Genomic DNA, 21,958 nt, shown 5'->3' with positions numbered 1-21,958 from the left:
GGAGTGGGTGGGGTTAACTGTTTTTTCTACCTCTAGTTTTAATGCAGCTCCATACATTTAACTGTTCCCTCTCACGTCTGCTTTTGATACATTTCCACATTTTGCTTCTTGTTGACGTACATATATAACAAAGTTGCATTTTGTTGTCGCCATTTGGCTTGTACTTCTCAGTAAATTGCACCCCCAGTCATATAAAAGCAAAATGAATAATAATGTCATGCATGTTGCATTTTGATTATCTGAAAATTGTCTGATATGATAGGATGTCCATATTGCCGAAATCAAGCAATGTTAGAAGCAGCAGCCTAAATGGCTTTTTTATGGGCTCTGCTGATAAGTGTGCAAAGCACCGACCGATTTTTAACCACCTCTTCATACTCCTCAGAGCTAAAAGCTGCATCTCTCTTTCTCTGACATGGGCCTGTTAACACAAAATGGAACTTCAAACTTTGCTTAATGTCTCAAATAAATCCAATAGCATTGACTGACTGCCTTGGTTCAGAGCCTGTCACTTGTGCACAGTGCATGAGCCACAAACTAATGTCTGTATATGTCTAATGTTGACTTGTTAAGACGCGACATGCTTGTTATGGGATCAATACACTTGCTTGCATTAATTCACCATGTGCACTGCACCAGGAACAGAGATGCTTATATTATGCTTGTCTGAGTGATGAACAGGGGTGTGGGAATCATTTGATTCTGAAAAGGTAATTTTGAAAAATGTTTTGTATTCCAAGTAGAACATCACCTCAGGCGAGCTTTAAGAGGAGACTCTGAGGCAGAGGAATTGGACAATCCTGCCTCGGGGTCTAAGTGGGGAGGACAAGATTCAGTATAGACAACAGAGGTTTATAAAGAAAATCTATAATAGAATAAATGCTGTTTCTTATACATATTGGCACAATTATCCATCTACAGGGCTTTAAAATATTTCCTGCATATTATGACCTTTTCAAATGCTCGCAGAGTGATATGAAAAGGCGTATGAGGAAATGGAAGGACAGCAGATTATAGGCAGGACAAATTGCTCAACCCTACTGGACATTGGCACACTTAATGCCATGCTCTTTCCAAGTTGGGTCCCACTGGACAAAGCCAAAGGTTGACTCCACAGGCTGACTAATTTGATGCTTCAGATTGTGTGCTGAAGTGGAGGCTATTGACCACTGCCTCCATGGCCCAGCGGACTTGGAGGGCAGTTCAAAGGGATGGGTCTATTCAGCACTCATCTAACCCTGCTTTTCATTTCAAAAAGGCGTACAATATATGCAAGCTTATGTAACATCAAATACACCAACATGAAAGAGACGCTTTTCCCTGCACATTGTAGTGGAGGGAGGAAAAAAAAAAAACGAAACACTTTTGAAGTTTTGCATCTTTGGAAAGAAAGACATTATTGATATTCAGACTTCTAGTCTATGCTGAAAATAATGGGATAGAGACCAGATTGTTGTAATGTGGTGATATTGTCCTTTCCTGCCCTGAGCTGCCCTCTTTCAATCATGGGCTTATTGGGAACACTGATAGCTACAGATTGGAGCTGTAATAAATCATAGGAACTAATGAAAAGCTGCAGAAATGAGAAGGATCCTGACTCTGGGCCAAACACACTGGGTCAATAACGGAGTGGCTGGCGATAGAGATACACAGGTGGAGAAATACAGAGGGAATAGAAAAGAGAAATGAAATGATGCTGTTAAATTGTCCGTTCTCTCTGCAAATAAACTTGCTTTTAGTGGATTAAAAAAAAAAACGTGTATCTGAAGGTTTTAAATGGTCAGAAATTTGATACCTGTGGGACTTCTTCATTGAGCTGTTATGCTTGCATTTGTCTGTGTATGTGAGTCCTCATGCGTGTGTTTATGCATGTGTGAGTTTGTGCACTTGGACTACCCTGAACTGCCTGGAAAATGGTCCCCTCATTACATTCATTTTTAGCTGCAATTTAAAAGCAATTACGATAAGGCTTGGGGTCAAAAAAAGCGTAAACATGGTACATTTGTTTGACGGGCAAGGGCGAACTGATAAATCATCATCATCAGCATCCATCTCCAACTGCTACTAAATGACTCCCCTGTGGATGCACAAGCCTATATTTGCATCCATTGAATAAGCAGAATCAAAAGAGCGAAAAGGCATATTTTTAATTATGTATTCCACTAAGCACTGTGAGCCCACGTTTATATATGCACAAAGGCAAACACAAGATTTATTTGTGAACATCCGTGTTTCTGTGTGCATGTGATCACGAAACTCATCCACAGTGTCTTTAAATGTGTGTGTGTTCTGCTATGAGCTACTCACGCCTCAGGTGTGAAATCCTTCTCTTTGCAGATCTCCATGAGTTTTGGGGTAAGCCTGTAGGCCTTGAGAGACAAGGAGCCCTGGGCTGTCTTGATTGGGTCTAGAGGAAGAGATGTAAGAAGAAACAAATAATGTAAAACTGTCCTTTAAATCACATTCTCTACACAAACAAACAAAAATAATCATGGCATTCACTAGAATATATTTTTATGTATATGGATGTCACATTTGCTACAGTAATATCCTGCTGAAACACTTCTTCACAATCACACTCAGCACCATGGTCTTCTACTGCCGGCCTCTTAGCATCTACTGAAGCACTGGGGGGGGTACCTTGAAGATAACTGGAGGAGTTGCCAACATTCATCATTCAGTTTTTTTGCCACCCACATTTTCCCAAGAGAAGTCAACAAGCTTCTCGTTACAAGCCCACTTTTCTACCCTGTGGGCAACTGCCTCCGATTGGCTATTTCAAGTCCAACGCTTGTTGTGTGTTAATTTGCCGCTGGTTATCATAATCATTCCCTCAAAGTAACGTGGTGTGTATGTGAAAAGAGAAAAAAACTGAATTTAATCCTACAAAACAGTCAAAGGTCATTTTTTCACATTCTACAACATCTTTAGACAAGGATTTCACATAGTAAAATAGTGTATTCAGTAACAGAGGAGTGAACATTTAAACATGATACGATATGATATGCTACAATATATGACATACTTTATTGTCCCCTTAGGGGAATTTGTCTTGGGTTCAGTGTTGCTGCATTCAACAAATGTCTTTCTACATTTTAGATACAGAGTACATAGACATGTGACACAGTCAACCACATACTAATATTCAGTTAGTACAAACTTTAAAACATATTGTACGACTTTAAAACAACATATTACACAACCCATCCATCCTAACAAAGTCCCTTGATAACAATGGCCTCTATGGCTCATACTATGTCATTGCTGTTTAAGATGTTAATAGAAGAAAGCACAAATGAGTTTTTCAAACGACTGAGTCTGATTTCTGGTCAACCCCATACACTCTGAGCCTTCTCAGAAACTACAACCTCTGCTGTAGCCTGGAGCACAGACTGTCAACATGGGCTTGTCAGATAAACATGTTATCAATATGGACACCAAAATACTTTTAAGAATGTACCTGATTAATGGGAGTGTTGTGGATAATCACCGTGCTGTGGTCACCTACTACCTTTCTTCACATTCAAAATGAGGTGGTTAGCATCACACCAATGTACAAAATTCTCTATCTCAGAGTAGTAGGATGATGTATCATTGTCTCGGTACAATAAACTAAAGATAGCAGTGTCAGAGAATTTAAGTATGTAATTATCCAGGTGTATGCTTACACAACCCTGGGGGGCATCTGTACTGATTGATTTGGGGTCAGAGAGGTTTTTGTTGACTATTACATGCTGGATATGATCTGTCAGAAAAGAGAGGTACCATTTAATAATAAAAGGGTTGACACTCATCTGTTTCATTTTCTGAATCAATAGATAGAAGGCTGAAGGGTATTAAAAGCTGAACTAAAATCAACAAAAAGCAGGCGTGCATGAGCTTTGGTGTCTTCCAAATGTGTGATAATCAGATGGATGATGCTGTTAATAGCATCATCAGTGCCTCTCTGTCTATAAGAATATTGGAGAGGATCTAACAATGGATTTATATGTGCTGTTGAGTAAGGAAACCATGTATTTTCCCAAGCATTTCATCACAACTGAAGTGAAAGCTATGTGTCTATAATCATTGTTGTCAATTGGACAAGAGTTGTTTTTTTTTTTTTTAGGAAATGATGTAATGACACTTTTTCCAGAGGGCAGGGACAGTGTGTGAGTCCAGTGACTGTAGGAAAATAGGGCACCATGCTGGAGTCCACAGAAGTCCTCAACAGAAAAGCAGAGATGCCATCTGGGCCTGTTGACTTTTTGGTGCGTACCTGACGGAAGAGTGACTGGACCTTGTGTCGGTCCACAACCGGCCTGGTGCCGGTCACTTGAAATGGTCTCTAGCACAGTGTTAAAAACCTGAGGTGAAATTCATTCAGTTAATTGGCTTTCTGAAGATCATCTGTGGTGATCAGGTGCCTCTTGCTTGGTTCCATGTTAGTTATGGATTTCAGAGAATCCCACAGTTTTTTGGAGTTCGTTGTGGTGAAATTTTGTTCTGTCGTGTCCTTTTGCTGCTTCCTGGCCTCCTTTAACAAATTGATCGATTGAGTTCCTTTTGAACCGTTTTCAGCTTCACCAGGTCACAATTTCTGAAGGCTGCATTTTTCCTGTTGAAACAATCCTTCACCTTTTTTGTTATGTGTGGTTTGTTGTTGGGATACACAATAATGTCCTTTTTGATGTCAACATTATCTACACAAATGTTTATATAACCGATTACTGTCTCAGCAGCCTAATGTACATTTGTGTCATAAAAAATTTCTAAATAGTGCATATGAAGCATCCTTTCAATGCTTCTTTGCCATCTTCTGACCACACAGTCACTGTTTTAACCTGTGGTTTGCTGCATTTAAACAGTGCTGTATGTTGGCATTAGATGTACTGTGCTGTGGTCAAAGGTTGCCAGAAGTGGTTTGGGTTTAGCTGTGTAAGTGTTTTTAGCATTACCATGAAAATGATAATAATAATAATAATAATAATTACGAATTTTATTCATAGAGTGCTTTTCAGGGTACTCAAAGACACTTTACATAAGTTAAAATGATCACAGAAAAACAACAAACTAAAAGCATATTTCATAGACTAAAAACTAAAGAAAGAAAACAACACATTAAAAACATATAACACATATAGTTAGTCTCAAATTAAAAGTAGTTCTGAAAAAGTGAGTTTTGATTCGTGATTTGAGCATGGACAGATCGGTGCAGTCTAAGATGTGTTTGGGGGAGAGATTCAGAGGAATGGGGCAGCTATGGAGAAGGCTCTGGTGTCCCAGGTCCAGTGCTTGGTCCTGATTGGTGGAGAGAGGAGGTTGGCATCAGAGAAGCGGAGGCTGCGTGAATGAGTGTGGTGGTGGAGCACGTTGTGTTGGTAAGGTAGGAGGTGGCCTGGTTAACAACATTTGTCTAAAATCTTGTTGTCTCGTGTTTTACACGTAACATATAGCTCAAAACCAGGAAGGGATAGCTCGAGTTGCACTGGTTAATGTCACCCAGAATGAAAACGGGGGCCCCGGGTAAACGCTGCAGCTGATGGTGAACACCGTCTGCTTTGTGGGCTACAACTCTCACCGCATTCCCACTGGGTGGGACAAAGACTGCTGAGATGATAATGTTCACAAACTCCCTTGGGAGGTAAAATAGTCTCATACTTAGACAGCAGAGTTCAATGTCAGAGTTATAGACAGTTTCTCTAACTATGTATTGTTTGCACCAGTTGTTACTCACAAACACACAGATGCCTCCACCCCTGTCCTTCCCCAAAGATTTGTTTCTGTCCACACAGATGAGAGAAAAACCCTCAACTTCAACCAGGAGGCTTGGAGTATCCTTGTGGAGCAAGGTTTCTGTGAGCACCATGACACTTGATTCATGATACTCAAAACATGCCCTGGCGTTGATGCACAGTTCCTCCATTTTGCTTCTGAGTGACCTCGCGTTGTACAGTATCATGGAGGGCAAGGAAGGTCTGTTTCTCTGTTGCCTGAGGTGCTGTCTTACAGCCCCCCTCCCGTCTGCCTCTTCTCTGCTGACACCTACATCGTTCAGGCTGCACTTTCACAGCTACAGGCAGGTCCGTGATGGGAGTAAATCCAGCAGAGCGGAGTGACTGCAGTGTCTCTCTGGTGTAGGAGATAGGCAGCTGAGTTGCCCTGCATGCTGGAATTGTTCAGCATGTTGTAAGGAATTCCAAAACTATCAGTGTCAGGAGAGGAACTTGCACACAATTTGCCATAAAGGCCTGAACCTAATATTGCTCTGACAAAATTGAACAAACATCTATTAAAACAATCAAATCCGGCACTAAAACACCCAAACAAAATGAATACAATGCAGCAGCACATAAGCCCAGGTTACAAGCAGAGCAGCACCATTGGAAGTTTTTTTTTGCTGTAAAAATAATAACTTGTGCTTCCTGAAACATCTTAGCACAGGAATCTTCATATCTTTCAGTGATATAGTGTACTAAATATCATATTTCCGGAGATTCAACCATTTCTTAAGATGCTATGATCCAAGGGTCTACTGGTGTGAAGAACAAACTCCCTTTGAAATCCCCTTTCCTGGTAAGCAAAGCTAAATTTAACAACTAGATCTGCAAATGAAATTTGGCAGGCCATGACAACAGCACGTATTAGGGGCTTAGCTTGCCTTTGGTATTTATTACTGCCAACTTCATAACTGCTATAAAACATGTTGGCTGTGATAATAAGACTTGTTTGCCATCGATGACAGGACTTTCCGCAAGGACAATGAGAAGCCAGCTAATGGGAAAAAGTATCCAGCTAGAGGGGGCCGGGGCCTTGACTGATCAGAACTTTTGTAATTAAGAATCATTAGACCTGATTTATTATTTTTTTGATACCTTCACTGTGAGGTTTATCAAGACATGCCACAATGATGGTTAATGTAATGTTTTAATAGAAATATACTCTTATTCAACCAAAACAAACAAGATTATGTTATGGGGGTCATGTTTTTACCCCCATATCTTATCTGGCTTATGTATCAGTTTTAAATTAAATTTATAAAATAAACCTATGCCAAAATTAACTCTAAAATAACAAAACATGTGAATCACTTGACTCAAATCATGTGAATCTACTGAATCAACTCAACTTCTAGTCATCTTCGTCTTCATTTTCACCTTCACTATCATCCTGAGTGTGCAGCTATATATATATATATATATATAGATAATATAGGTATAGCCTATATTCTCCTCAACATTGCCTGTTTTACTGTGTGTTTGCAAAGCGTCTTATAGATGGAACTGCTGTAAAAAGTGCAATGTAAATAAAAGATAATTAATTTATTCGTTCATTCATTAAGCCCATAAACGTCTGTGTGGCATATAGAAAATGCAGCACTTTCAGTGGACTTTTTAATATTTGCTGCACAATCGTTGCTGCCACCAGTGTTTTCCGGTGTTTCCCAAAGTAGCCCGTCTAATGAGGATGTCCCTTTCTGTGCAATCAATGCAATTCTTAAATGTGTTTTGTCATCAATTATTTTGCCAATATTTGTCAAACACTGAAGATGACTCTCCGCTCTCTTCTCGTCAGGACACAACCTCTCAGCTGAGCATGAATACACACATTCATATATAGCATGTGGGGGCGAGACTGATACAGACACATTTCTCTTTTATCATGCTCATATTGTTTTGAAGTGGAGGCTTGTGGTCATAAATGTACACGCATAGTAAATCACAATTTCTTAATCAAAACAATTTTATTAGAATCAAAAATTAATATAATAAGTGGCCGGCTGGACATAAATGAGTAGTCAGCTGTTTGGCCGGCAGCCTGTGCTTATGGACAGCTCTGCAATGAAATACAGTAATACGTGTATACATTATGCATTGCCCACCATCATAGGTCAAAGTTACTATACTGCTTCTAATTCAGACATTGATTTCAATTCTATATTTAATGGCCTGTTGTGGACTGCAACTTGTACTTACTACAAATGACAGCAGTGTTCAGCAGCAGTCTGTGTATAGCACTAGACTCACACATCTTAAAAAGTGTCAATTTCCTATTTACAAAACACAGAAAGAGGTCTTGCTGATTTGAAAATTACAACGCTCCTCGGTGAAAAGAAGTAAAAACTAAATGTATTGTTAAAAGGTTCAGGCTGCAGAGAAGTTACCAGTAATAGTAGTAGAGAAACTACTGGTCTGTCCATTGCAAAATGTAATCGCACAGCAAGCTTTCTATTATTTAAAGTCAAATTGATAAACTGAAGTGTCAGTGTAAGGTAACGTTTAAAAAGAGAAAATGTAAAAAATACCTCGACCGACTGAGGAAAGGTTCTCTCGTCTAATTCTGTTCCACTACCTGTTTATGCTACTTTATGTAGAGAAAGTGGGAATATTGGCTCAGAGTGGACGGGCTGACAGCCACCAGAGTCTACCAGAAATTTTAGCGTGACTTATTCTCTTCCCAACAGCCAACTGTAACGAGCCATTTGCCTACAGCATTTGCCTACACCAATCCCAAAACAAGATTGACAATTGACAGCCAATCTCAATTTGTGCTGGCCAATCCCCATTGAGACTGGGTCGTGACAGCTACACTTGATTGATTGAGACAACTCTCTCCTATATCCATAGGAACCTTGCTGACTGAATTAAAAACCCTGAATTACAATCCCTGTGTGATCTGGCTTGAGCTGCTCAGATTTACTTGAATTTGGGCAGCAGTACTTCATATTTCCTGCCAAAAGGAAAGGCTAGTTTGCACCATGTGTTGCATACATTTGCACACATTATGTACGCATGTGGTCAACATGCAATAAGCTGCTATGGTGAACAGGGAGGAGGTTTTGTTTCAGTTTTGTCTTCAATCTGTTGATGTCATGTAAGCATCAAACCCAGGTAAACAAGGGGATGACAAAAGATCTACTGTGGACTTTTGGTTAGGTTTCAAAATTCCAGAAATGTTCTTCCCCAGTAAAAAGCAAGCCAGCCAGGTTAAAAGAGTTATGACATTTTACATCTGAGGGAAACTCTGAACTCATTAAATTTTTAATTGTGATCAATTAATAGACTAAGAAAACTGATGTGCCAACTTGAAATAAGGCAAATACAGATACAGCTGTAGATCCCCACATATAATATTGCATTTATCCATAAAATTGGAGACTCACAATAGACATATTTAAAAAAAAAAATCCAAACTGGTCCAAATCGTCAGAGACTAGGATATCCTGACCTTTAGTTCCCGTTATGAGTCAAGCTCAGAAAACTCTGGATCCTACATTTCCCATAATGAACAAGTATATTTCATTAGACCCTGTCTTTTAAATGCCCTCTTCTTTCAAACCCTACACCTCCATTTTGTAATGCAAGTTGAGATAATCGATAATGCCTTAAGTGTTATTTTTTCAAACTTTGGAAAACCTCCAGAGCCACAAATGACATTATACAACTACTTCCACCAGTCAATCAGTACTCTTTGTGATGAGTAAACTGAACTTCATGTGTAAAATTGGTGGAGCATCTCTTTAAATCAGTATATATCCATACTATAATAATGTTCAAGAATAGTACAATAATACTCAAAAGTAAGCTTCTAATGAGATTCAATTTTGGACTAGTCGTTCTGTTTTTCAATCGTTCCGACTTAAAAGCTCTGAATCTGTCTATCTTGACCTCTTCAACTGTTCACCTCTGGTAAAAAAACGTTGTCATGGTGAACATATTTAACCAACTGGTTTAATACCCCGCTGTAATTCTAAGCTGTCATTGGACGGAAGCTATTAACTCGCCAGTTGGCCACCTGATTGATTCATTCATTGGCATAAAATGACCAGTAAGCTAATGACGAAGAGAACAAAAAAGAAATCAATTTTCTTTCCCTTTGACTTTAAACAGAGATAATGTCAATTCCTTTGAGGTGCTTTGATCCATTAAGCACTGCATTATTGATTGACATTAACAGGAGCACTCGTTTAGAATGAGAATGGGCTGCATGAGTGGCCGGCTGGCTGGCAGGACTAGATCAGAAGGGTTTATGTGTCACGTGGTTAAAATTAATCCTTGTGTGTCATGGATTTGTACAATCTGAGAACATGACAACCCTGAAGTTATGTTGGGGAGAAAGAACAGGACTGAGGGAGTTCCTTTACACTCCCCAGCACTGAAACATTGATGAAATTCAAAGCAGTTTTCATAATTTTTTAAAATGACAATTCTGTTTGCCGTCTCTCTCTTGACTGGAAGTTAGCAGATAAACACTGAGTTGTTTTAATGAAAGATTGTGACTCCAGTTCAGTGAGCTTAGGAGACTTTTTGTGTGACCCTGGCTGTACTTTACACTTATTTTTCGGTTAATAAACCTGAGAGAGGTAAACTTAGAACATTATGGTGGGTAAAATACAGCCAAGAAACATTATCTTGATACTATCTGGCATTTCGACAATGTCTATATTTGATAGGTTTTCAGCTTGTAAAAATCTGTGATGTGAGGGTCACATTTTATTATCGCTGATAAATATAAAAACCACAGTACTGTCATAGTCCTCAGCCACGAATGACATATTACTTTTGTAATTTACTTCTATGTGCTCCTATGCATGTAATGCACTGACTCTGAACTCAATGACCACTTGCTGCTGTTATGAAATAATCAATTATTCATTCAGATACCAAGGAGTTTAATCTACACTGTTTTATAGTAGCAGGTTTTAGTTTTCTGTTACTCTAATATTGCTGCCATTTGAAAGAAAGATTGCATTTGTGGTGCAATAATTATGAGCAGCTCATAAAGGTCTTTACTGTCACGCAGGTGCAGGCACATTATGTACACACATCAAGGTAGTGGCAACCAGCTACCTTGTTAAATCCGTTTATTTTCCCTGTTTTCTGCTCGTCACTCCTATCTTTGCTGTTGGCCTTGGAAGGGCTGTAGACAGACGTGTGCTACTTCTTTGAAATATGGCGTCACAAGCAGCTTCTTTTCACCTGACACTGATGACTTATGGGGGGTATGACCCAAGTCTTTGCAGTGCTAGGACTGGAACTTGGGCCTCACTACCTCTGCATTGCTCATGCCTGAAATTACTTTGTCGTTTGATACTTTTAAAAAAGCTTTAAAAAAAAACCTTCTTCGATCTATTTTAAATGCACTTGATGCTAATTTAAACACTTGCAAGATTTATCTGAAAATGTAAATCTAAATCTAACCATCTTGATGTTAGATTTAGACAAACATTCGTACTAACCTCAACTAATCTTTTCCCACTTCTGTCACGCTGATGTATTGCTGAGACCTTGTGGATGTGAATCTCAGTAGAATATCATAAGACTTCTCAGTGGCAGTCCTATTCTTGGATACCTTTTGATTAAAGAAACTAAATTTGACTTGAGATTCCTTAATCATGACTGAAACTGAAATGGATATCACCAATAAATGCCTGTAAGCAACTCCTTAGTAGCAGTGCCATTTTTATTGCCGAAGATAGAGGACAAATTGTGACCTTATACATTGAATCTTTCGAAGATTTCGTGATTTTCATTGTTGATTGGCTTGGAACTATTGTGTTGACCTTAACTGGAAGTGGCCTTCTCTCCTGAGGCCATTGAACCCGCTGTAACCACTGTTAACCTGCATGCACCTTTATCGTAAGTGGTCGCCTGTGAATGGCTGAGCAGTTTTGTGACAGGTCAACAATATGGCATTGGATCTGCTCTCTCCATTCACCTCCTTTTACAGCAAAGTCAATAAAACATTTCCTGGTTGTGACGGCAATAGATTGATGAAGAATTAGACCAACTCATGTGACCATTCCCAGTACTGACCGATGGTTGAACCCTTTATGATCAGGGGCTTCCATTTCATGAAACCACTGACCTAAAAGGTGAGACTACAATTATTTTTCATCACAAAACCAATTATTTAAAACTTAATCCTATTTATTATCAATTTGCTAGCATATTGTCATGGTTTAGCAGAGCATCATAACATGTTTCATCATGTTTCATCCAGATGTGTCTAACTGGTGACATCATGAGCATAAATAAATCTAAAAATGTTTTAATGTTGAGCCATAGCTGAGATTTTCAGGAAGACCCTGTAAACCATTTGAGGGTTTACCGATAGTAAAATGTATCCTGACCAGTCTGTCTGGACACAAAGCCATCTTGTCCTTTAATCTGATGTCACAGGTCCCATCTATAGATAGTTTCTATGATGTATATCCACCAACAAATGCACAGTTGAATTTGTTTGAGTATGTGCAGTGGTAAAGATGAGAAGAAATCATCATGAAAACATAGTCTTTATGTAGTCTGTATAGGTCTACTTACCATAGATGAGTACAACGGACTCTTCGATGGCATGCTGGTAGCTGAACTGGGAGTCGAGCAGCGCTCGGCTGACAAAAGAGCCATAGTAGGTGGACTGGTACCAACCCACATGCAGATGGTCGATGTTGACGTGACGCAGAGAACGCATCATCTCCATCTGGTACTGGACTAGAGGCAGAGAAAGAGGTAGGAAAGCAGAGAGAAGAAAAGTCAGAGGAAGAGGACAGAGAGAGAGAGAATAAAGATTTAATTCAAAATGAACTACATTGAATTTTTTTTTTTTTTGATCTGTGAATATCTGGTCTCCATCTGGAACTGGACATGGTGTACGAACAGAGGGAGAGAGGGAAGGAGAAGATGTGAGAAACATGACAAATGGAGTGAAAAAATGAACAACAAGGATATGAAGGAGAAATAAACTGAAACAGAGAAAAACAAAGGCTTCATCTCCTGTTATCAAGTGGTTGTGGTGGAGATTTCTAAAACAAACATCAACCAGGATTCACCAGTCGCCCTTTCATTCCTCATGTCAGTAAATATATCCTGGTGGACGGAAAACAGCCGAATAGATACAAAGACAGGCTTCAGCTAGTGGAGAGAGAAGGTTGGATACATTACGAGGAGAGCCATTTCATTACGCCAGACACATTGTAAGGACGCACGGCCAGAAACACAAACAACCCTGCCTCGCCGGCTGTAAGTAACAGCCACAACAAGCGAGCAAAACAGCATCTCCATGCAGGCTAGCTGGAGGAGGTTTATAAATCAGGGTGTTATTGGGCAGCTGTGGCCCCCTAGACTCCAGTCTGTAGAGCACATCCTTCTCCTGCTGGGGCTGTTAACAAGAACAAACCGGAGAGGTGGAAAAAGGGAGGGTGGCAAGCAGAGGGAAAGAAAAAGAGCCAAGAAGACAGAAAGGTGAAGGACAGTGGAAAGAGAGGAAGAGGTTATAAGGAGAGAAAAGGAACAAGGATAAGAGGTAACATGAGGAAAAAGGAGGTGAGGAGAAAGAAAAGGGAGCAAATGAAAACAAAATGTAATGTCACCTAATTACATGGGTGACATTTCTCTTTTGGCGTCTTATAATGGCCCGAATTCAACCCCTGGTGGTAATGTTATGTAAAGCAGGGAGTGACTTGTGTCAAAATAATAGGCTATTAATATTTCAGTTGGTCACTTCGAGGCATTTGACCACACAGAGTCATGTTAGACACAGAACTGTGTTTTAGTATCAATAAACTCAGCAGCAATGTACAAAATAGTGTCTGGATTATTTGCATTCATTTAAATTGTAAATGGACTGTTCTTGTATAGTGCCTTTCTAGTCTACCCGACCACTCAAAGCGCTTTTGACCCTACGAGTCACATTCACCCATTAACACACATTCATACGCTGATGACAGAGCCATCAGGAGCAATTTGGGGTTCAGTATCTTGCCCAAGGACACTTTGACACGCGGACTGGAGGAGCCAGGAATCAAACCGCCGATCTTCTGATTAGTGGATGACCCGCTCTACCTCCGGAGCCACAGCCGTCCCATTTATCTGGTATTAAAGCACCCTCCTCCTAACGCATACATACTTCTCCCTCATTGTCATGCTGATCCACTGCTTCCACTGTACTCCACACAGAAAACAAATGGCAATGGCCTGCCACAAATTAACAAACAACTCCGGCAATGAGTGCGACATGAGTGTAGCACTGAGGTGCCTCTTCTCCTTGACAATAAAATCTCACTGTATTTCAACAACACCTGGATTGGAGCGCTGAATGGAGACAGACTGGCAGAGAGGCCCTATTCACAGCCCCTCATACAGGGATGGACTGTGTGTACCAATCTACCCTTTTAATCTAACCTTTTATTTAGTGATTGACATGGTCAGTGAGACAAAAGCAAGCAGAGCAGATCGGCAGGGGGGAGGAGGAGGATGGGGAGGAATTGAGAGAGATAGGGTATATGAGGGGGAAGATAGAGATTGCAGACTGCGTAGCAATGCTGTGACAAACCACATGAGGAGGAGGAGGAGGAGGTGTCAGGTGGTGTTTTGCACTGTGTGTGTGTGTGTGTATGTTTCTTAGCTGTGATTCTTTAACAGTGATTCTTTAGCGAAGTAGCAAACCCATGGGAGCAATGTGTGCATGGTATATTTCATAAAGAAAAAAAATAGCTGGTGGGGGTAGCAGGTGGGAAAAGATGCAAGTGTCTTCTTTGTAATTCTGACAGTGACGAGTGAAGAGAAAGTAGGTGAGAATTAAAACACGGAGTGTGTGAGAGAGAACAGAGGGGAAGTAAAAAGGGAAAGCGTGAGAAAGGGAGAGACTGATAGTGACAGACTAAGAGTTAGTCTGTTGGAGAGTGGCTCTGCCCAGGGGCAAGCTGGCAGCTGACTCCAAGACGAACAGACCTCAATGGAGAAGGAAGGCAGCCTGTCAACTAACTTCTGTATCTGTCTCTGCACCTCTATGCCAATCAGTATGGGTACTTACCTCTCAAGCGCCTGTGATGCGTAAACCTGCCCCAACAACCTATCATTAGTAAGGAAATTGTGCACAAAGCGATCTGTCTCTGAAGTGAAAGGCTGAAGGCTGGCGGATTGACAACAGAGGCTGGAAAACCAATCAACCAACTCTCCTGTCTCCAATCGGCAACTCCCTTTGCTGTCCTTTATAGTCTTCTATATTGTAATGTGTGTACAGCGTCTGTATGTTCAGTGTCAAATCAATTTGTGTCATAAAATTACTTATAAATCATTGCTGACAAAATAGATTTAATATGTGAGGTTTTTTGCCTGTATAGACACTTATCTGTGCACCTCCCCTTCACTCCATATCAATCTAATAAGTACACACACCTTGTTTAAACTGTTAATTCCCTTTTCACAGAGCAAGAATGTTAATATCATTGATTATATGTGTCAGTCAAGCAAATAAACTTTTACATCGATGATGTTTATTTCATTTTATTAATTTAGTAATGAATTGCTGCTGTTGTTGCTCTTTTTTTCCTATTTACATGCAGTCTTTGCCCTTCGAGCATACGTATCTGGTCATTGTGGTTAAAAAAAAATATATAAAATGCTCTAAAATGACACAATTCTGAAATATGGTTTTCAATACGTAAAGAGGACATACAGTACATGTGTATCTGTTAGAGATTAAACAAGACTTGATGTGTTAAGTGATATAATGGAGATGTAATGGCCAACTAATGAATTAAGCAGTAGGCTAACTAATCATCGCCTAAGTAGCTAAGGGAGTGAGAGCCTTATAGAGTGTAGATGAGGCACTGAGGTTGCTAAAGAACACCCCGACAAAGAAGCAGCCCATTGCACAACTGAATATGTGTTGGTGTGATTACAACAACAAATAAACAAGTGATGGTTTTCCCCAGTCAACTAACCGGCTTCAAACTGTGTTTTATCAGTTCACACTGTGATGTCTTGGTGAGTGACAATACACAGAACTCTGTTCACTTGCCTTGCTTTTCTGTTAACTTTCCTCAGAAAGACTTTAAAGTCAATGACTGAAGTTTTGATTTACCATGGATGTCAAGAGTTAAACGTTTAAACAAATTTTCAATGAAATTCTTCTGAACGTCCTTGAAATGTCTTTACCATTAGTTCGTTTCAACGTTGCTCCAGAATTCAAAGACAGAACTGTGAAAAGGCATGGATTTGAGGCAGGTCATGAAATAACTTCTCAAGTACAGAGAATTTCAAAAGCCCAGAGTAGGCTCCAAAGAAATTTAAAGAACATGAGATGTTTTTTTCCCAGAGCCGGTAGGTCAACTGAGAGCAACCAAGTGACCAGGAGACCTCAGAGCACATAGAAATAGATTATTGGTTGCAATGAGTAATTATTCTGCAAGGGTGACAACATGTAGCCCTTCGTAAATGTATTTGTTAATTTTCTGAGAGAAAGGTTAAGGCGCAAATATAGGATAATGCTTGAGCTTTCTTCTGAGTTGCAAATATTTTTTTTATTTTGCGTTAAAATTAATGCACCAACTACACAAAAACCCAATAACCATAAAGCTAAAAAGAAGAAGTACATAGGCTTTAAATCAACCTCCAAACCGCAGGGATTCATTGCTTTTCCGCCGCGGTAAGAGAAAATCCATACCGTCACAGCCTTAGTCAGCCAAAGTTCTGTTTAAACAGACACTTACCAGTGTGTCTACTGTCCAGTGTGATCGACTCTTCAAGGTGTCAGCAGCCGACAAGGGGGATGCTCCACAGTGCGTTTGGATTTTATAACTGAACTAATACCAGGACGCAAGCTTTTTATTTCTCTGAAATTTTCACATCACAAATGATAAACAACAGCAGTAAAACACAAGTCTTGCAGGTAAAACATACGACTCATGCAGCTGTTATATCAGTTTAGTGTGGGGAAGATGCGCTTGATTTGACTGTGACTGCAGTAACTGGGCGGAGATAAACCTCCTGAATTTGCTCCCAAAACTTTCATTTACAATTTCTACCACAGCCTCCTTAACTGAGAAAGAGACAGAAAAAAGGCTTCTATGATGCATGAGGGAGGGCGCACAGTTAAAACACCCAAAATAACAATCACACTGACAAAACACAATGCAAAACGAGTGCAACACGAGAGACATCCACAGAGTGAAACAGATGAAAGAGCAGGGGGAGTTAACAGATAGGTAATTAAAATAGTTATAATTAGAATTAAAGTAAGTTTGCTTTCAAATCAAACATCCCAAGATGTGAGGGGAAAAATTGTTCTTACAACTGTATTTACAACCTTTTTTTTTTGACTCAAACGTAGCTTCACCATGTCATGTGATGCTACTTCGGCACACTTTACCAGCATATATTACTGGGACCACTACAGAGCATTGCAGATGAACATTTAATATCCAAGTATTCTCATTATAGACACTACACTGACTGTCCCTGTAACAAACTGGCCACATTTTCACACATTGACCATACACGGTCCAGCCATATACCAGGTTTTGACCTAGTCTTGTTAATAGTCAAGTCTTTGCATTGATTTTAAAACAGAACTGACATGAACGGAGACCAGTGGACTGGCTACAATGCATTGAACCAAAGAAAATGGTCTTATACATGAAAAAACATTTTATGGCCATTTAACTTATTTCCATTTTGTTTGCTCATAAACCTACTACTGCGAAAAAAGACAGTAAAACAAACTGTGACCATCTGATTGAGGTGCTAATGGAATCCAGCTGCTCTATGCAAGTGCATACTCCACCCCAGAGTACAATCAAAGCCTCTTAGTATGTGTATTAAACTAAAAATTGTTTGAAAAAATAATGAATGCACATCTGAAATACCAGTGACAAAAACCTTTTCAAATTAATTTTATGAATAAGAACCTCTATAAAGAAAATAGCAGAAAAAAAAACCCTACATATGAGGACTTATGAAGCTGTAACCATCAAATGTTTGCCATCTTTACTTCAAGGACTGAGCAGTGTATTATTCATTTCTTGATCAGCAATAAAAATAAGCTATAACAAAGATAATGATACCTAATAGCTAGTAACAAAGACCTAATTCATTAACTTCTTCCACTCCCCGAAGACGCCGGATTCTGCAGTTGACATTACTTCCTTTCAGAGGCTGTAGCAGGCTCAGTATTAAAGTGAAGATACTGGCATCATATGAAACTAGACGACCTAAGGAATCCATTGCTCCCAATCATGTCATGCTTGTTGGGAAGGGGGTTAAATAATGCTCCAAAGTTAGGCTAAATTTTGGCAAGGGAAAAACTGGAATGGCCATTTTCAAAGGGGTCCCTTGACCTCTCACCTCAAGATATCTGAATGAAAATGGGTTCTATGGTTACCCACGAGTCTCCCCTTTACAGACATGCCCACTTCATGCTAATCCCATGAAGTTTTGGGCAAAACCCATGCAGGATTTTGCATGCAGTATAAATGTGTTATTTTCGCCTATTCTAAAAGTGGTGTATTTGAATTTCTACACAGCAGGGTCACTAATCAGTCTTGGAATTGCATAAATTGGGTATGACTGGAAAGCTGAGACTCTTGTGGATTCAATGAGCCCAATTATATTCATGTCTGATGATATAAGTCCCCACAGTAGAAATTTCATTGTAGCGAGACCATTTGTTAAAATCACAGCATGAATTTTTCTGTGGTGTTCCTCAAGGTCTTGGCGTCTTAATGTGGTGCTTTGGAGGGATTTTTGACTATTTTTATCAATTCTCAAGTGGTCAAAAATGGTTAACTTTTCTGTGTAACAAATGGTATCAACCCAAAAATTACTGCAACAACTTATGAGACATAACTGAGCATGGGAATGACCATCATATACTTCTATCATAGTGTTCTAAGCCCTTATACACTAAACTTTCAAAATTTGATTAGGTGCCTAACCAAAACAATGTTCATTACAGATTTATGACTAGAGAAATTTGACACACAGTGCCTTCAGATGATGTATACCACTTCTATGTGGCATATACTGTTGACCTGCCATCTCCCCTTAAACATCTCCTGCCCCCCCCCAAAAAATGGGTCTATGGTAGGAGGGCTGGAGTGGAAGAGGTTAATGACAAAAAGTGAGAGCAGCAAAGATTTTGGATTTTCTGTATTGCACGGCAATATGAAAAAAAGCAGTAAAATTAATGAATATATTTTCCGTTCCTTCGACTACCATTGAGGTGGAGGTGACCTTAAATAAAACACTTAACCCTCCGCTTCAATGGAGCCGGTCTGCCCAACTGTAGAGTAATCCAGTTAAGCCGGGCAGTTCACAGATGTCTGACCAAATAGAAGCAGTGCACTGATGAACCATGCTGTGTACATGCTGACAAATGTGATCTTGGAAAAAAGAAAATGAAGGAAGGCCAAATTCTTTTAGTACAAAGATGGATGTTGATTTGCATTTGGAGGCATATTAGAGTTTGGGTTGAGGTATAAGTATGTAGCAGATATCGGTTCTTTTCCCTCTATCTCCCTTTGATAAACTAACTCAGTGGCCAACATGGGTGTCAGAAGGGTCCTCGACTGATAAAATTCAGACAATACCTTAGTCTAGGTCCTGTCCAGGCAGAGCCTAAACCATCTTAAAAAATGTGGGTCCCAGCATGACAGAGTTGCATTACCAAGACAGACGGTAATATTCTGTGGACATAACGGCAGCATTAGCCAGAGAATAACCAATTTAACAATATCATCAAGGCGTGGAGGTGGGAGCATGTGCCACCGCTTGCTATTCCTCACTCATTTCTGCTGCCCTGCTGCCTCTCCTATCAATCAATCTGGGTCCCGAGGCCAGACAGGGAATGAGTCTGCCCATTCCCTTAGCGCTTGATTGTGTGTGTGCGTGTGTGACAGGGATAGGTAAGGGGATAGGGTGTGTGTGTGACACAAAATGAATGCGTGTTTAAAAGAGTGTGTGTGAAACCTTCAGTTCAGCATGGGGGGAAAAAAAAAAAAAAAAAAAAAAGGGAAAATGGAGAAGGAAACAGGACGTGATGCTGGGTGAGAGCGTGAAATGTGGAGTGCAAAAGTGTGTTTTTGTATGTGAGCAGTGCAAAGTGCACTGGAAAGAGACATTTTGAGATGTAGAAAGCCCAAGGATGCCATATAGTGCATGCTGTACATCCAAAGCAAGTGTGAGTATGTAGTATGGTGGAAGGTATTTATCAGCCGGGAGCCAAAGTCTCCACCTTGGGCAGTAATGTTCATAATCAAAAAGGAACAACCAGTGAGGGTGTGTGTGCGTGGGCATGCATGGATGTGTGTCTCTGCGATGAACCAGACAGATAGTCCATACTCTAATACTCAATGACACAAGAGGTGAACTGCATCAGACCTTGCATGCTGCTGCAGGCCACAACATCTCAGTGTAGGCAGCGAGATGTGTGTGAGTGTGTATGTGTCTCTGAATGTGAGGATGTACGTATCTGTGTGTCACAACATATTCTAATCACCACCTTGACAGGCTGACGGGGGCCTTGCCTAGAAAGTCTGCTGCGGTTTTACACATACACACATGTGCTAGCCTAAGTTTATATCCACTAATGTCAAGTTGAGCAGATGAATAATAGAATAAAATGGTGTCACATGTCTGAAAGATGGTGAAATATGTTTCCTTTACCCCCCTATTTCCCTCCTTTTCTTACTGACTTTGGGGAACGGATCGACATCTCACACGAAAATAGCCTGATTGCATTTTGTCGAAATATTTCCTCCTCTTAACTTTCCAAGTGAGGCCCTGTCATGCTACGCTATAAAGGTAGCATGACTAGCATTAAATAGACCATGGATCAAGCACAGGTTAAGAAAACTGTTGTGGAAAAAAGGCTGGATTTGAGAACAAACCTATACAGCTGCGATTGAACCGCACTGCATAGAGCAGTAGTGTTCAGAATGGTAAAAGTCAAGGTAATAGATTTGCTTTCTTCCTCAGCACATTTAAAAAAAAAAGTGTTTTCATTTCCTTGACCCATCAACATCCTATCAAGTCAACTACAAAAAGCACACAAAAAAAAACAAAAAACATTTTGGGTGCTTAATAGAACTGCTAGTTTTGCTGGCTGCTCTAAAGGACCAATTCCTCATGTTTTGTAAGCGGTGCTCAGTGGTGACAGCAAAAATATGCTCATCTTGGTGTTTCATAAATACATCAGAGCTAAGAAAAAAATGTTTATGCACATTATATTTAAAGACACCTTATTCTAGCAGTGCTGCTGAGTGGAAAAGAGTGTAGTTCCATAACTTCTCCATTTTTTTTTCCCCATTTCATCTTCCCCTTACTCTGCAAATATACAGACACTAACCCCAATTTAATGAGTCCACACTCCTGACCAATACATTCAACACTGCCGACAACTTACTTTTACTCTGCGCTCTGTTCTGCCATTCATTTACTTCTCAACACAAACTATTTTGGATGGTAAAAAAAAGAGAGAGTAGCTTCAAGCATCTATGCGTTTATACATGTATTCTGTATCCCCAGTTTTCAGTGTAAATCCTGTTAAGCATTCTGTAGATACACCTGGCTTGACCTTTGTTCAGACATAAAACAAAACAAAACACTTCATCTTCTATTGTCTACTATGGAGAACAAAGTGAATCTCGGTGTTTGAAGGCCTTGAGACTTACTGCCTGTTTTGCCTTGTTTTTCTGATCCATCTCTCTGTTTATCCAACCTTGCTACTCCTCTGGCTTCCCTAAACAAGAACGGAGAATATCCGACTATATTAATGCACTTTTCTCCTCCTCGAAGTCCCTTCATCACATTACAAATCACTGCTGATCTGTAGAGTCCGACTCCTGAGCATTTTTGGGTCAAACGAATTCACTTTTGCTCTGGTGCTGGTGGGATGAAATATAATGAAGCTACGAAGTGAAAATGATGCCTATACTATGACTGAATAAGGGAAAAAAGGGATGCAAAGTTATTCTCAAGGACACTTGAGAACAGACATCATTAAACACACTACAATATCCGTATCCTGCACTGTTGCGGTTAGATATTTTTAAAAAAAAAATGCTACTGAGACCAAATTTGACATCCTCAAATATAAATAATATTGTCTGTGTCAATTCAGACCCCACCACTGCCGATATGTACCAGGGATCTAACTTGATAAAAGTCCCCTGATGTAAATGTCTGGAAATCCTGTTTCC

At 39.9% G+C, this 21,958-nt stretch overlaps 1 protein-coding gene across 1 annotated transcript in view; it reads right to left on the bottom strand.

The window, feature by feature from the left end:
- The window catches only part of LOC122987483 (eukaryotic translation initiation factor 3 subunit H), a 68,565-nt gene that overhangs the window by 19,894 nt on the left and 26,713 nt on the right, over window positions 1–21,958 (bottom strand). Inside the window, exons 3-4 of the mRNA XM_044359383.1 lie at window positions 12,303–12,470; window positions 2,308–2,407 (exon numbers count right to left, since the gene is read on the bottom strand). Of these exons, the coding sequence (XP_044215318.1) occupies window positions 2,308–2,407; window positions 12,303–12,470 (268 nt within the window). The remainder of the gene's footprint in view (window positions 1–2,307; window positions 2,408–12,302; window positions 12,471–21,958) is intronic.

The sequence above is a fragment of the Thunnus albacares genome, chromosome 8, assembly GCF_914725855.1.
Source record: "Thunnus albacares chromosome 8, fThuAlb1.1, whole genome shotgun sequence".
NCBI lineage: Eukaryota > Metazoa > Chordata > Actinopteri > Scombriformes > Scombridae > Thunnus > Thunnus albacares.
This window is presented reverse-complemented; position numbering and strand designations above follow the sequence as displayed.